The sequence below is a fragment of the Trichosurus vulpecula genome, chromosome 4, assembly GCF_011100635.1.
Source record: "Trichosurus vulpecula isolate mTriVul1 chromosome 4, mTriVul1.pri, whole genome shotgun sequence".
Taxonomy (NCBI): domain Eukaryota; kingdom Metazoa; phylum Chordata; class Mammalia; order Diprotodontia; family Phalangeridae; genus Trichosurus; species Trichosurus vulpecula.
In genome coordinates this window covers 61,090,178-61,105,716 of record NC_050576.1, presented here as the reverse complement: position 1 = coordinate 61,105,716, position 15,539 = coordinate 61,090,178, and the positions used below count along the sequence as shown (strand labels likewise).

The 15,539-nt window shown below is 41.5% G+C and overlaps 1 protein-coding gene across 1 annotated transcript in view; it reads left to right on the top strand.

The window, feature by feature from the left end:
* ADCY10 (adenylate cyclase 10) overlaps positions 1-15,539 on the top strand; it is a 142,200-nt gene that overhangs the window by 48,031 nt on the left and 78,630 nt on the right. The window contains exons 10-12 of the mRNA XM_036755485.1: positions 6,855-6,931; positions 9,707-9,896; positions 14,350-14,405. Of these exons, the coding sequence (XP_036611380.1) occupies positions 6,855-6,931; positions 9,707-9,896; positions 14,350-14,405 (323 nt within the window). The remainder of the gene's footprint in view (positions 1-6,854; positions 6,932-9,706; positions 9,897-14,349; positions 14,406-15,539) is intronic.

Sequence of the window (15,539 nt, the reverse complement as noted above, 5' to 3'; positions counted from 1 at the left end):
TCAAGAGTTCATCAGTTCTCTCTCTGGAGGTGGACGGCATTTTTTCATCATGAGTTCTTTGGAACTGTGTTGGATCATTGTATTGATCAGAGTAGCTAAGTCTTTCACAGTTGGTCATCATTACAATATTGCTGTTACTATGTACAATGATCTGGTTCTGCTCACTTGTAGTAGCAGTTTAGATTTGAAGATCCTTCCCACCCATTAATAGGCCATGTGACATGCTTAAGTCACAGGAAGCCTAAGACACATGTGGTAGGAGGAGCTTCCTGACAGGAAAAGGAAGTTATGTCACAGGAAATGCTGAGAGAGAGAGAGAGAAAGAGAAAGAGAGAGAGAGAGAGAGAGAGAGAGAGAGAGAGAGAGAGAGAGCAGTTATGGCAGCTCATGGCTGTCCTCGTGATTGTTAGAACTGAGCAGGCTGACTTAGCTGTACAGTGAATTTGTGTTTTGGGGAAGACCCCAGCAGGGGGTGGGAGAGGTTTTGGGATACCGAGGCTCCAGGTTGTAATATTATGTGTAGAATGTTTTTACTGCTGTGATAGACTGGTTAAATGGCTTGTGGGATATGGTTCTTTGGTGTCTGAATAAATGGTTTACTTCTTCTGCCTTCTATGTGGATAGTCTCATATACTTTGTGATACAGAACCACATAGGCAGTTTGACAGTTATCATCTACATTGTTATTATTGCCTTTTTTAAAAAAAAAATTATTATTTATTTAATATTTTAGCTTTCAACATTGATTTCCACAAGATTTTGAGTTACAAATTTTCTCCCCATTTCTACCCTTCCCCCACTCCAAGGAGGCATATATTCTGATTGCCCCATTCCCCAGTCAGCCCTCCCTTCTGTCACCCCACTCCCCCTACAACCCCTTTCCCCTTACTTTCTTCTAGGGCAGGATAGATTTTTATGCCCCATTCCCTATGTATCTTATTTCTCAGTTGCATGCAAAAACAACTTTTTCTTTTGAGCATCTGAGTTCTGAAATTCTCTCCCCTCTTCCCTTCCCACCCACTATCCCTAAGAAAGCAAGCAATTCAACATAGGCCACACATGTATCATTATGTAAAGCACTTCTACAATACTCATGTTGTAAAAGACTAACTATATTTCCCTCCATTCTATCCTGTCCCCCTCTATTCAGTTTTCTCCCTTGACTCTGTCCCTTTTCAAAAGAGTTTGCTTTTGATTACCTCCTCCCTTGATCTGCCCTGCCTTCTATCATGCCCCCTTTTTCTCCCTTCCCCCAACTTTCCTGTGGGGTAAGATACCCAATGGAGTGTGTATGTTATTCCCTCCTCAAGTCAAATTTGATGAGAGCAAGATTCACTCATTCCCCCTCACCTGCCCCCTCTTCCCTTCCAACAGAACTGCTTTTTCTTGCCACTTTTATGTGAGATAATTTACCCCATTATATCTCTCCCTTTCTCCCTCTCTCAGTATATTCCTCTCTCATCCCTCAATTTGATTTTATTTTTTTTAGATATCATCTCTTCATATGCAACTTACCCTGTGCCCTCTGTCTATATATGTGTATTCCCTTCAACTACCCTAATACTGAGAAAGGTCTCATGAATTACACACATCATCTTTCCATGTAGGAATGTGAACAAAACAGTTCAACTTTAGTAAGTCCCTTATGATTTCTCTTTCTTGTTCACCTTTTCATGCTTCTCTTGATTCTTGTGTTTGAAAGTCAAATTTTCTATTCAGCTCTGGTCTTTTCATTGAGAAAGCTTGAAAGTCCTCTATTTTATTGAAAGTCCATATTTTGCCTTGGAGCATGATACTCAGTTTTGCTGGGTAGGTGATTCTTGGTTTTAATCCTAGCTCCATTGACCTCCGGAATATCGTATTCCAAGCCCTTCAATCCCTTAATGTAGAAGCTGCTAGATCTTGTGTTATCCTGATTGTATTTCCACAATACTCAAATTGTTTCTTTCTGGCTGCTTGCAGTATTTTCTCTTTGACCTGGGAGCTCTGGAATTTGGTGACAATATTCCTAGGAGTTTTCTTTTTGGGATCTTTTTGAGGAGGCGATCTGTGGATTCTTTCAATTTCTGTTTTACCCTCTGGCTCTAGAATATCAGGGCAGTTCTCCTTGATAATTTCTTGAAGATGATGTCTAGGCTCTTTTTTTGTTCATGGCTTTCAGGTAGTCCAATAATTTTTAAATTATCTCTTCTGGATCTATTCTCCAGGTCAGTGGTTTTTCCAATGAGATATTTCACCTTGTCTTCCATTTTTTCATTCCTTTGGTTTTGTTTTATAATAGCTTCCACTTGCTCCAATCTAATTTTTAAGGTAGTATTTTCTTCAGTGATCTTTTGGATCTCCTTTTCCATTTGACTAATTCTGCCTTTCAAGGCATTCTTCTCCTCATTGGTTTTTTGGAGCTCTTTTGCCATTTGGGTTAGTCTATTTTTTAAGGTGCTATTTTCTTCAGTATTTTTTGGGGTCTCCTTCAGCAAATGTTGACTTGTTTTTCATGATTTTCTTGCATCTCTCTCTTTTCTCTTTCCAATTTTTCCTTTACTTTTCTTACTTGCTTTTCCAAATCCTTTTTGAGCTCTTCCATGGCTTGAGACCAGTTCATATTTTTCTTAGTGGCTTTTGATGTAGGCTCTTTGACTTTGTTGACTTCTTCCAGCTGTATATTTTGCTCTTCTTTGTCACCAAAAAAATATTCTAGAGTCTGAGTCTGAGTCTGTGTCGTTTTTCACTGCCTGGTTTTTCACAGCCAGCTACTTGACCTTTGAGCTTTCTGTCAGAGTATGACTGCTTGTAGAGGAGAGAGTACTTTGTCCCAAGCTTTAGGGGCTACACTGCTGTTTTCAGAGCTACTTCCACTCCACTGTCACCACAAGCTCTGCCACACCAGTGCTCCTCCTCCCCCAAGAACTGCCAACCAGGATTGCAATCCAGATCCAAGCAGGGCAAAGCAAGCCCAGCATGCCAGCCCTGGTCCGTTGCTTGCCTCCCACCATGGGAGGCAGGGACTCTGGAAGCAGCTGACACTGGAGCTCTAGAAGCAGCCATCATCACTGCGTCACCTCCGCCACCCCTGGGGCTGGGGCTGGACCGCTTTCTAACCCGATCTAGCAGTTTTCCCACTAACCTGCTCCGTGGTCTTTGGCATTTGTGGATTGAGAAGTATAGTAACTGCCACAGCTCAATGATTCATGGCCCTGAGGTCTGCTCTGGCCTGACTCCCAGTCTAGTCTGTTCTGGTGCAGCCCATGCTGGGCTGCGCTCTGCTCCTGGCACCATGTGATAAAGTCTTCTCAGCGACCATCCAGGTTGTCCTGGGCTGGAAACCTGCTTCCCTCTGCTATTTCTTGGGTTCCACAGCTCTAGAATTTGTTCAGAGACATTTTTATAGATGTTTGGAGGGATTTGGGGGAGAGCTTAAGCAAATCCCTGCTTTCCAGCCATCATCTTGACTCTGCCTATACTAATACATCACTTCATTTCACATCAGTTCATTTAGGTCTTCCCTGGTTTTTTTGAAACCATCTCCCTTGTCATTTCTTATAGCACAACAGTATTCCATCACAATGTTATACCACAACTTGTTCAGCCGTTTCCCAATTAATGGACACTCCCTCAATTTCTAGTTCTTTGACATCACAAAAAGAGCTGATATAAATAGTTTTGCCTATATAGGTCTTTTCCCCTTTTCTTTCATCCCTTTGGGATACAGACCTAGTAGTGACATTGCTGGGTCAAAAGGGTAAGCAGAGTTTTATAGCCCTTTGGACCTAGTTCCAAACTGTTCTCCAGAATAGTTAGACCAATTCACAGCTTCACCAATAGTTTATTAGTGTACCTATTTTCCCCCATCCCTTCCAGCAATAGTCATTTCTGATAATATGATGTGGTACCTAAGAGTTCTGTTAATTTGCATTTCTCTAATCAATAGTGATTTAGAGCATTCTTTCTTGTGACTATAGATAGCTTTGATTTCTTCTGAAAATTCTGTTCATATCCTTAGAACATTTATCAATTGGGGAATGGCTCCTATTTTTATAAAGTTGACTATGTTCCCCATATATTTGAGAAATGAGGCCTTTATCACAGAAACTTGTTATAAAATTTTTTCATAGTACTTCATTATTCATAGTACCTTTTAGAAAAATGTAGTTTCCCTAACTATCCCTTTTAATTAGATCTATTTTTGTTTTTGCTTTGTCTGAGGTCATGCTTGCTTCCCTGCCTTTTTTACTTCAGTTGAAACCTAATAGATTCTGCTCCAGCCCTTTATTTTAACTCTGTGTAGGTGTCTCTTATAAGCAACATATTATAGAATTCTAGTTTCTAATCCATTCTGCTATTCATTTTCATTTTATGGGTGAACTCATCGTTTTCACATTCATAGTGATTACTAGCTGTGTATTTCCCTCCATCCTGTTTTCTTGTTTCTCCTCCTCTCTCTCTTTTTGCCCTGTCCCTCCTCAAAAATCTGTTTCTCTTTTGACCACAGCCTCCCTTACTCCACCTTGCCTTCTATCACCAGCCCCCCCCCCCCCCGCCCACACACACACCTTTTCACTCATCCTCTTACCCTCCTACTTCCCTGTTGGGTAAGACAGATTTCTGTACCCAAATAATTATGTGTATGTATGTGTGTATATAGATTCTTTCCTTTTTGAATCACTTCTGATGAGAGTGAGGTTCAAGTGTTGCCTGCTACCTCCCATTTTTCCCCTCCACTGTAACGACAACTTTCAAAGTCCTGCACATCCTCATCAATGCAACTTAGAAAACTAGATGCTTATGTGTGTGTATTGGTATAAGTACCAGGCCCCCCATTGCAGCCATGCAAGTGTAATAGCAAAGCTGGATTGTAATGCCGTAATTCCTTATCCAAGGCACTTTTTTTTTTCAGAAAAAAATGGATTTTCCTGGCAATGTGAAGAGGTATCTACAAGTACAATCTTAGAAATACAACTACAATGGGGCATTAACAGCACTTGGCAGGTGGTAGTCAGGGAGGTGGTTCAGCTGTCAATCTAAGATTAATAGGATAGTAAATCAATCAGCAGGTATTCATTGGGTGTCTACTGTGCCTCCCATTCATGGTCCTCCACAATCTGGCATCAGTCTACAACTCTGTACTACTCCACACTCAAAATCAAGCTAGATTAGCCTTCTTACTAAATATGTCTGTGATTCCCTATACCTGTGTCTTTGCTTATGGCATTCCTGAAGCTTGGGAGCCATCTCCAGCCATCCTGATCTGTGTCTTGCCACTGGACCCAGATGGCTGCAGAGGAGAAAGCAAGGCTGCTGACTTTGTACAGCCCTCCCTCACTTAAATCCAATACAGATTAAATTTATATATATACATATATATATGCATATATATATATATATGAAATATTACACACACACACACACACACACACACACACACATATAGCCCTTTGGACCTAGTTCCATATATATATATATATATATATATATATATATATATATATATATATAACAAGCTAGCTTGTACTAGCCAAGGAGAGGGATACAGAAGAAATATAAGTCTTGGGATACTGTACCTGCCCCTGAAGAATTTATAATCTAATGAGGGAGATGGTTCAGCACAATGAAATCCAATAAGCATTTATTAAGCACCTACTATGTGTGAGGCACAGGGTGTGCTAGCTACTAGGGATAGCAAGACCAAATGAAAAACAACAATCTTAGTGCCCTCAAGAAGGTTACTTTCTTCTACTAATACACAATTAGCAAACACTGCAAGGCACTGTGATGTCTCTTATGCTAAATTGTATTTTCACCATCTCCTCTCCTTGGGGAAAGCACAGGCAGTAGAAAAGCAAGTCTCCCTTGGAGAAACATCCCCAGGAATGGGCCTCTCTGCCTCCCCTGGAGGTGGGGCATTCTGAGTATGGAAAAGAAATTAGTGTGGCCTTCCCACACTAGAAAGAATTTTTGTCTTCCGAAATTTGTCATTGGAATGCAGATTCCCCTTGCCATCCTCTACATGCAGAGAGATCCTGTAGCACAGGCATTAAGAGCAAGGTGAAGAGAGGCAGAGGCATCCAGGTTCCAAAGAGACTCTGAATCTTGGCAACAGATACATACTGAAAATTCAAGGTGGAAAGGGAAAGAGAAGTGACACGAATTGAACTGGATTGAAACAAGACGGAAGAATAGAAGGGAAAGACGTTAAAGTCAATGATTAAAAATGGAAACTTCCAAGTATAGTGTTGGGAATTCATTCAATAGACACATAATAGTGATCAGTCCCATCTTTCTGAGGCAGCAAGGGGGCACCATTGTGCACAGAGAACAGGGCCTGGAATCAGGAAGACCTGAGTTATAGCTGTGAAATCCTGGGCAAGTCACTTAATCTGTCTGCCTCAGTTTCCTCATCTGCAAAATGTGAATAATATTAACACCTACCTCCCAGGGTTGTTTTAAAAACCAAATGAGATAATAATTGTAACATGTTTAGCACAATTAGTGCCTGGTATGTAGTAAGCACTAAATAAACGTTAACTATGATGATGATGTATATAATGCTTTATGGTTGGCAAATGAGATCTTTAATAAGCAGAATAATCAACAAAAGTACATAGAGCTTCTAGACACTTGACCCAGTGACCAAGGATCTATCCTCATATTACTACCCTATCTTCAGTCCCATGGAGGGGAAAAATCCCCTATCAGTAAAAACAATTAGTAAATCAAGTATAAAGGACATTTTTCTCTTCTTTTTTCTCCACTTCCTTTCCTTTCTCCCATCTTAATTTCCTTTTCCATTTTCCTCTTTCCTATAAATAACATTACATTTCTTCATGCCAACTCACTGTTGTTCTCTTGGTCATCAGGATTGTGTCCATTGGGGTGGCCAGCGGAATAGTGTTTTGTGGAATTGTCGGCCATTCTGTGAGACATGAGTACACAGGTATGATAAGTTGCTTTACCTCTGGATGGAATCGGGGCATGCAGTTTTATTCATGCCCATCTCATTGCAAAGGTATGCATTTAGGTATATATAGGGCTGTATGACAATATATTGTTGGGGGATGGCAGTACTGGGACTAATTAATATAAAAGGGTCAAGAAGTAAACATCTTCATTTGCTCAGTAACTAGAGTAACCCTACATTTCACTCCCACAAAGAGATCCCCCACCAAAAAAGACGCAAAAAACATGCATGCATACAAATATTGTGCTTCCCTTTATTTATATGTTCCCAATTCCATGACTTTCCTCAAAAAAGTAATAATTCACATTTCTATGTTGCTTTGAGGTGTGCAAAGTGCTTTCTTCAAACATTGTGAGGTAGAAATATAATTATAATCCCAGTTTTATAGCTAATCGAGCAGTCAGTAAAAATTTATTAAGTACCTAGTATTTTTAAGCTTTATGCTAGGTGCTGGGATTTAAAAAACAAAGAATGCAACAATCAGTTTACCCTCAATCTTAAGAAACATTATATATGTGTGTATATATATATATATAAAATATAGATTTATGTGTGTATGTATGTGTATATATGGAAAGAGAATGAGAGAGAGGGAGAGAGAGAGAGAATAATTATAAAGAGGATAAATAAATGCAAGGTAGTTAAGGAAGGGGGCGGGGGGGGGGCCGGCACAGAACAGGTTTCATGGGGATGGTGTTAGCATCTCCCAGGGTTGTTAGTATCAAATGAAAAATTTGTAAAGCATTTAGCACAGTGCCTGGCATTTAGTAGGTGTTTGATAAATGCTAGTTTCCCTTCCTTCCTTCCTTCCTTCCTTCCTTTCCTTCCTTCCTTTCTTCTTTCCTTTCTTCCTTCCTTTCCTTCCTTCCTTTCTATCTTCTTTTCTTCCTTCCTTTCCTTCCCTCCTTCCTTTCTTCTTTCCTTTCTTCCTTCCTTTCCTTCCTTCCTTTCTATCTTCTTTTCTTCCTTCCTTTCCTTCCTTCTTTCCTTCCTTCCTTCTTTCCTTTCCTTCCTTCCTTTCTTCTTTCCTTCCTTTCTTCTTTCCTTCCTTCCTTTCTTTCTTCTTTCCTTCCTTCCTTCCTTTCTTTTTTACTTCCTTCCTTTCCTTCCCTCCTTTTTTCCTTCCTTCCTTCTTTCCTTTCTTCCTTCCTTTCCTTCCCTCCTTCTTTCCTTCCTTCCTTCTTTCCTTTCTTCCTTCTTTCCTTCCTTCCTTCCTTTCCTTCCCTCCTTTCTTCTTTCCTTCCTTTCTTCTTTCCTTCCTTCCTTTCTTTCTTCTTTCCTTCCTTCCTTCCTTCCTTTCCTTCCCTCCTTCCTTCCCTTCCCTCCTTCCTTTCCTTCCTTCCTTCTTTCCTTGCTTCCTTCCCAATACCAGATACCAACCTGAGGGGATCAGATGCTAACCTGAGGGGATGGTAGGGTTTAATGTTTGAAGGCAATAGGAAACAGACTCGTAGGTAGGGAAAATTGAAGATTGGGTATGAAGTGGGATGATTGGGAGAAACAATCTGCTGGAGAAGAAAGAAGATGAAGCTCCTCACCTGTAGAAGGGTTGACTTAGGGGGAAGGAAGATAAATTGGTGGGCGTCATCAAAGGTCTTTGAGACAAACATAGGAAGTGAACCGCGACCAGACTGCTAGGAAGGATTGGCTTTGGAACACCAGCTCAGGTCTCTTATGGCTACAAATCCAGCATTTGTTCCACTAGAGGCAGCATGGTAGAAGGGGTGGAGTCAGGAGATTCTAGGGTTCAAATCCCCTCCTTAGTAGTGTGACTCCTACCTTTCCAGTCTTCTTACACTTTATTTCCAGACACATGCTCTTTGATCCAGTGACACTGGCCTCCTGTCTATTCCATGGACAAGCACTCCAGCTCTGCTCTGGACATTTCCTCTGGCTATCTACCATATCTGGAACCTTCTCCCTCCTCAGTTCTGCCTACTGACCAATGCAGTTTCCTTTTAAGTCCAAACTAAAATCCCACCTTCTACATGAAGCCTTTCCCCATCCCCTTCCAGTGCCTTCTCTCTGTTAATTATTGCTTATTTATCATCTATACGGCTTGTTTATCTATATTTGTTTGCATGTGTCTCCCACATTGAATTGTGAGCTCCTTGAGGGCGGGGACTGTCTCTGGCCCCTTTGTATCCCCAGCACTTAACACAACACCTGGCACATAGTAGGTGCTAAATAAATATTTATTGAATTAAATTGAATTGAATCTCAAGTAATCCACCTGATGTGTCTGGACCTCAATTTAATCATTTGTAAGACGATGATAACAATACCTATAATACCAAGTTCACAGAGGAAAGTGAGAATCAGATGCCTTCATGTCTATAAAGCATTCTCCCAATTTTAATGTGTCATATAAATAACAGTGGATAGCATCATCATCGTTATATGTTAGTACATATCATATTAGTACTAAACACGTAGTATTATGTATTCTATTATCCACTTCTCCTTAAGTGGATTATTTCCTAATGAAATGGTTAAATACCAAATGTTTCTATAGAAACCTCAGACCTCATAAGGAAAATGGAGGATTTGCCTTACTGTATATTCGAAAGCTGATTATCTGTATTCTGATACATTGCCTAAATAGGAGAGCACTTCAGATCTCTAGTGTGTTGGGGTTGTGTATATGAGAAGTCAGAATGCCATTTGGGGGGTCATTTGACAGTGAGATCACCTTCAGATGTAATGATTGGTGTTCCGCCTTTTTCTTTTTCTTTTTCTTTCACAACATAGTCATTGGTCAAAAAGTCAACATCGCTGCCCGGATGATGATGTACTACCCTGGCATCGTGACCTGTGACTCAGTGACCTACAGCAACTGCAGTCTTCCCTCCTACTTTTTTAAAGAGCTCCCTAAGCAGCATATGAAAGGTGTTGCCAAGCCTGGAAAAGTCTATCAGTGCCTGGGCCTGAATGAGAAAGTGTGAGTGTGACACTGTGAGCTCCTCCTGTTATCTGTTTGGAAAAATCAAGCACAAGAAAGTCTCTCCCAGAACCCTTTTCCTGAGACCATTGACCCCCACCCCAAGCTAAGAATAAAGGATCAGAACACTTCATTGTCCCTATACTAGCCTCAACTGGTGCTATTTAGTGGAGGATCTATTTCCTTCCCCACATCTAAAAGTCCTTAGCTGACCCCCTTAATCTGATTTCATCCAACAAGTATTCATTAAGTACACAAGATGCCAAGTTAGGTGGTGGGGATAACAAAGATGAGATGAAAAAGTCTGCCCTCAAGGGTGCAGGACAGAACAGGCAGTGGAGTTATCCCTTCTGCATTTTGGCCCTACCTTCCTACCAGAGAAGTCTGAATTTTTTCTTTTTCTTTTGTGGGGTGTTTACAGTACCTTCTTATAAAACTGGGTTGCTATTATACAAAACTATACATATGTTTTATGCATTTCTGAGTTGCTAAACTTTTTCTGTGTAGTCTGATGGCTTTCAGGTGTCATCTGCAGCTTCTACAAAACTCTCCCAAAATTCCCATTTAATTTCTTATGTCAACTCGCGATATATTGAGGTAGGGAAAGTTGTGATATGGAAAGGATAACTGTACAACACATAAACAGATAAGTGTATACATGATTATCCGAGAAAGGTGGTAACACTTGGCAATAATTAGAAAGATCGGGAAAGGCTTCTCATGGGAGGTGGCACATGAGCAGAGACCCAAATGAAAGCCAGGGATCCTAAGAGGTGGAGGTGGGAGGTTGTGTCTTCTAAGCATGTGAAATAGGCTGGATAAAGGCAAGAAGACAAAAGACGGAATGCTGAGTTTGGAGAGTGGGAAGTAGGCCTGTTTTATGGGCAGGTAGAATACTTTTGTGGAGTTGTGTGTGTGTGCAGTAAACCTAAAAAGACAGAATACATCCTGAAGGTGAAAGCCTTTAAATGCTAAGCTGAAGAATTCATACTTTGCCCAAAAAGGTAATAATAGGGAGCTATGAAGGTCCTTGAGAATGGGCATGAAACGTCTGTGTTCCTCAGTTTCCTCAACAATATAATGGAGATAATAATAGCACCTACCTCCCAGGATTGTGGGAAGATCGAATGAGATAATATTGGCAAAGTATTTAGACTAGTGTCTGGCACACAGTAGGTACTTAAATAAATGCTTGTTTCCTCCCCTTTATTATATGTCAGACACTATGCTAAGCATTAGGGATACAAAAATAGGCAGAAGAACACCAAACCTAGTGTCTTCTCTCAAGGAGCATACGTTATAATGGGAGAGACAACATGTCAATAACTAGGTACCTTTAAGATATATACAGAGTAGACAGACAAGGGTGATCTGCAAAGAAAAGGCATTAGCAAAGGGTAGGGAGGGAAAAGCCTATGAAGGAAGGATTTGGGCTGAGGGAAACTAAGGCAGAGCTTCCTAGTTATGGAGACCTGCCAGTGCAAAGGCCACAAAAGGAGAGGAATTGCCAGTAGGACAGTGGAATGCATGGAGAGGAGTAAAGTGTAAGAATATTAGAAAGGCAACAACAGGTCAGGTTGTGAAGGGCTTTCAAAGGCCAGCTGAAGCAGCAAGGTCCCCCAGGAGTGAGATAGCAGGTAACATGTGCCAGACTTTAAGTCAAGTCACCACCACCACCACCTTGACCATTGCCTCCCCAGGACCCTCGTGGAGACAGCCCAGATCCCTGAGCCCAAGAGCCTTGGTAGCATCCACCCAAACCTTCAGACTCTTGCCAGTCTGGCCCCTACAGCTATTATTGAGAGGAGATCACTATAGAGGTGGAGATTCACCTTGTTCATCTCCACCGAGAGTGATTGCTGACTAAGTGTCATTAGGGCATTGGAGCTTTATGAGTCATGGCGTCTCTGGGATCACTGATCCTGCTTCTAGCCCAACCATCATGGCCATCATCCAGGGATGTGGCTGCTGTGAAAAGGGGTCCAGCTATATTCCCCAAATGCCAACTGCCACCCACAAGCTGGCAAGCCAGACTAACTGAATCAACAAGGCGCTCTGAGGGTCTAGAGACAAGAAGTAGTATTCATCAGGCAGGTCAAACCACTTCCCCCCACCTTGAGCACCATCCCTTTCAAGACACCAGTTGAGACAACTCTAAGAGCCTTGAGAATATCAGTGCTTCCAGTATAGGAGCATCCCAGTAGCTGCTCCCACAGGTGCTGCAGACAAAACTGCCAAAGACCTAGAACAGATGGTTCTTGCCACCATGGTTCCTGTCAGATGGGTCAACATTAGAAATGGATATGATTTCATCAATGAAAATGACATTAAAAAAGAAGCATGACCATCTGCTTTATCACTAGCTGCTAAGCAACCTTGGACCTTTCCACCTGGCTAGCAGTTTGTTCTCCACTGTAGAGCAGCGTGCAAGCCCATTTTAGAGTTTTTTCCTTGCACTGGGAGCTGAATCATCTGGGTCGGGTGTCTTGAACTCATTTAAGGGACTTAGATTCTCTTTTTTCCTAATTAGACTTTTAAAATTAAACTTGATCATCAATAAAAACTATTATGAAATAATAGGCAAGATCTTACATAATGAGCCTCTTAGTGTTTAACAATGAGGAATCAAACAACAAGCCAGCAAAGACTTTTGTTCTGTGTCTTCCCCTTCTAGACCTGCTTAATGATCCACTCCCTTTGCTTCTGTTTTCCTTTTCTTTCCTTCAATCATGTTTCTTGGACCAACCTTCTTGGAACTATCCACTGTGCTGCTTTCATCCACTCCTTTCTAGTTCTGGAACCATAATCAAATTAATACCACCATTGCTTCTGGAAGGGATGTGTCATTTTACTCTCCTATGGCTCCACCCACCATCCCTCTCCAATTAAAATAGTCCTCCCTGGCCACCATCCGCCTGATTGAGGTTAGTGCATATATAGCTTGGGTTCTGCTGATTTCACTCAGGATCATAGCTGTTCTCTCCTTATCTCTTCATTTGGGTTAAAGTCCCTATGACTCAAGTCAACAAGTCAATAAGCATTTATTAAGGGCCTAGTAGGTGCCAAGCCCTGGGGACACAAAGAAAAATGAAAGATCATTCTTGCTGTCATGGAGCACACAGCCTAATGGGAGCCATAATATATAAGCAATTATGTGCAAACAAGATATATACAGGACAAATGAGAGAAAATTAACAGAGTGAAGGCATCAGTATTAAGGGGGATGAGGAAAGGCTTTCCACTGATTGATTACTGTGCCTTCAGTTTTCTTAAAGCATATATGCCAGCCAGTTGTTAAGTCTGGTTCTAATCACCAGTAGACCTGGGCTTTCCCCCTGATCATTCTACCAGAGGTTTTTAACCAGAGGTCTATGAATTGGTTTTTAAAAATATTTTGATAACTCTATTTCAATATAATTGTCCTCCTCTTGTAATCCTATGTATTTTATTTTATGCATATAAAATTCTGAGGAGTTCATAGGCTTCACAAGACACACACACACACACTCGCACGCGCGCGCAAGTTAGGATCCCCTGTTTCATCTAAGTTAACATTTAGGTCTAGTCTCACCAATAGTCACACTGCTTTGATTTCCTGGCCACAAACTAGGAGAGAAGGAGCACTGACGCTTGATTCAGGAAACCAGGACACAGCATAGGGAGGGAATAGATTTGAGACTGATCACTCTTTTAAGCCAAAATCCTGAAAACAGCTGCATGGCTAGGCCCTGTGGGAGGGGTCTAGTTATGTTTCATGTCCCCTGAGGATTCATAAATGCAGCAAAGAGCAGGTCCCCCTTTCGTCGCTTCCCTCCAGAGGATCAGTGTTTAGCACACAGAATCAGGCTCCTTCCCCCTGCATTATGGGGTTCTGGTCTCTAGGTCCACAATCGGGACTCATGGTGTTTTAGGCAGTCAGTCCTTAGTTCCTAGTATAGCAAGCTATACTATTCTGATATTGCCTTAAAATTTCAGGGAACAATGGGGCCATACCATTTCTGCATCATGGAACAACCCAGAACAGAAGAGGACCCCAATCTGTGGCAAATTCAGGCTGGAGCACATCCCCTAAACTCTCTAATGATGCAAATTTGCACTGTGGGGAGATCCTAGAAAAATCCTGAGTATCTTGAGAGCTAGGAGTACATATTCATTGGAGATCCTAGAAAAATCCTGAGTGTCTTGAGAGCTAGGAGTACATATTCATACTCCCAAGAAGAGGAGACAATTACTGTGGAAATCTTGTTTGCCAACCCTCCTTGACCTTCTCTTGGAAAGGAAAGAGACACCTTTCTATCCCACCCTTATGTTCTCCCCCATTTTAAGGGTCCTTAATCTATCACATTCTCAGGGAAGAAGAATATCTATGCTAAAGTGGGGACTTTCTGGATATTAAGACCTGCTTTTAGCAAACAGGTGTTTAGAATCTGACATATCCTTTTCTTCCCAATAGAATGTTTGGTATGTCATCTCTCAGCTGCAACAGACAGGAAGATTACCCTCTACTGGGTAAGTAATGAAACCATGATTTTTCTGACAGCTGTGATCTCCTTCCTACACCCATTTTCTGTGCTACTGAGCCCATGTATACAGACTCCTCCAAGGGGCTATGAAGGCCTCTTTGGCTCAGGGTTTTCCATTAATTCTAGCAGCTTCTTGGCTTATCCATCACGATTTGGTCTTGAATACTGTCACGTCTATGCCAAGTAAGTATAAAATTGGGGCAGTATTCTTTTCTAAAAGATTTCTGGTTTTTCCTTTTCAAGCTTCAGGCTCAGAAAGACAGTTGCCTTCTTCCCTTGTACTTGGAAGGAATGAAATGATTTCCAAATACATGGGCCTCTTGACAGGCCATGTGGGTTATCACAGCATTTCCTATAGAGCCAATGTCCTTCTCATGTACAAATAGACTTCTTCCTAGCTCCCAGTGTCACTGGGCTTAAGCTTGGTAGTGTGGGTCTTTCCTCTGGTCAGTCTATTGTCCCTACCTTAACTGCCCAAAAGCAGAATCCATCTCATAGAGTCATGGAATATCAGAGCTGTAAGAAAGGAAGGGCTTAGGGCTCATGGATTTAGAGCTGGAATGGTGACTTACAGTCATCCAGTACAACCCTCCCATTTTTAAGACAAGAAAACTGAGGTCCAGATGGAGTAAGTGATTTGGTCAAAGCCGGACAGCTAGTAAATGGCAGAGCCAGGACACGAGCCCTTAATTTCAGACTCCCAAGTCCAGGGCTCTTTTCACTGTGCTATGCTGCCCTCCATTTTGAGGCCCTATTAATGCATTCTAATCTGAGTCCGGCTCCACATGCTTCAGCAACAGACTACCCAGTTTCTGGCAAACATATTTTACTGAATTGCAAAATTTCAGAGCTAGAAGGAGCTGAGAAAACATCTCATCCAGCCCATACTTGCTTTTGAATCGCCTTAAAAACATCCCTGACAAATGGTCAGCCGGCCTCAACTTGAAGGTCTCCTATGAGGGTGAATCCTCTCTATCCCCGGGCAAGCACTATACTTATGGAAATTTTTAATTGTTACAAAGCTTTTCCTTCAATAAAACTGAATCTCTGCCCATTGTACCTCATTCTGCCTCTGAGAAAAAGAGCACTGACTAATGATAGAGGATCTGGCTTCAAATCC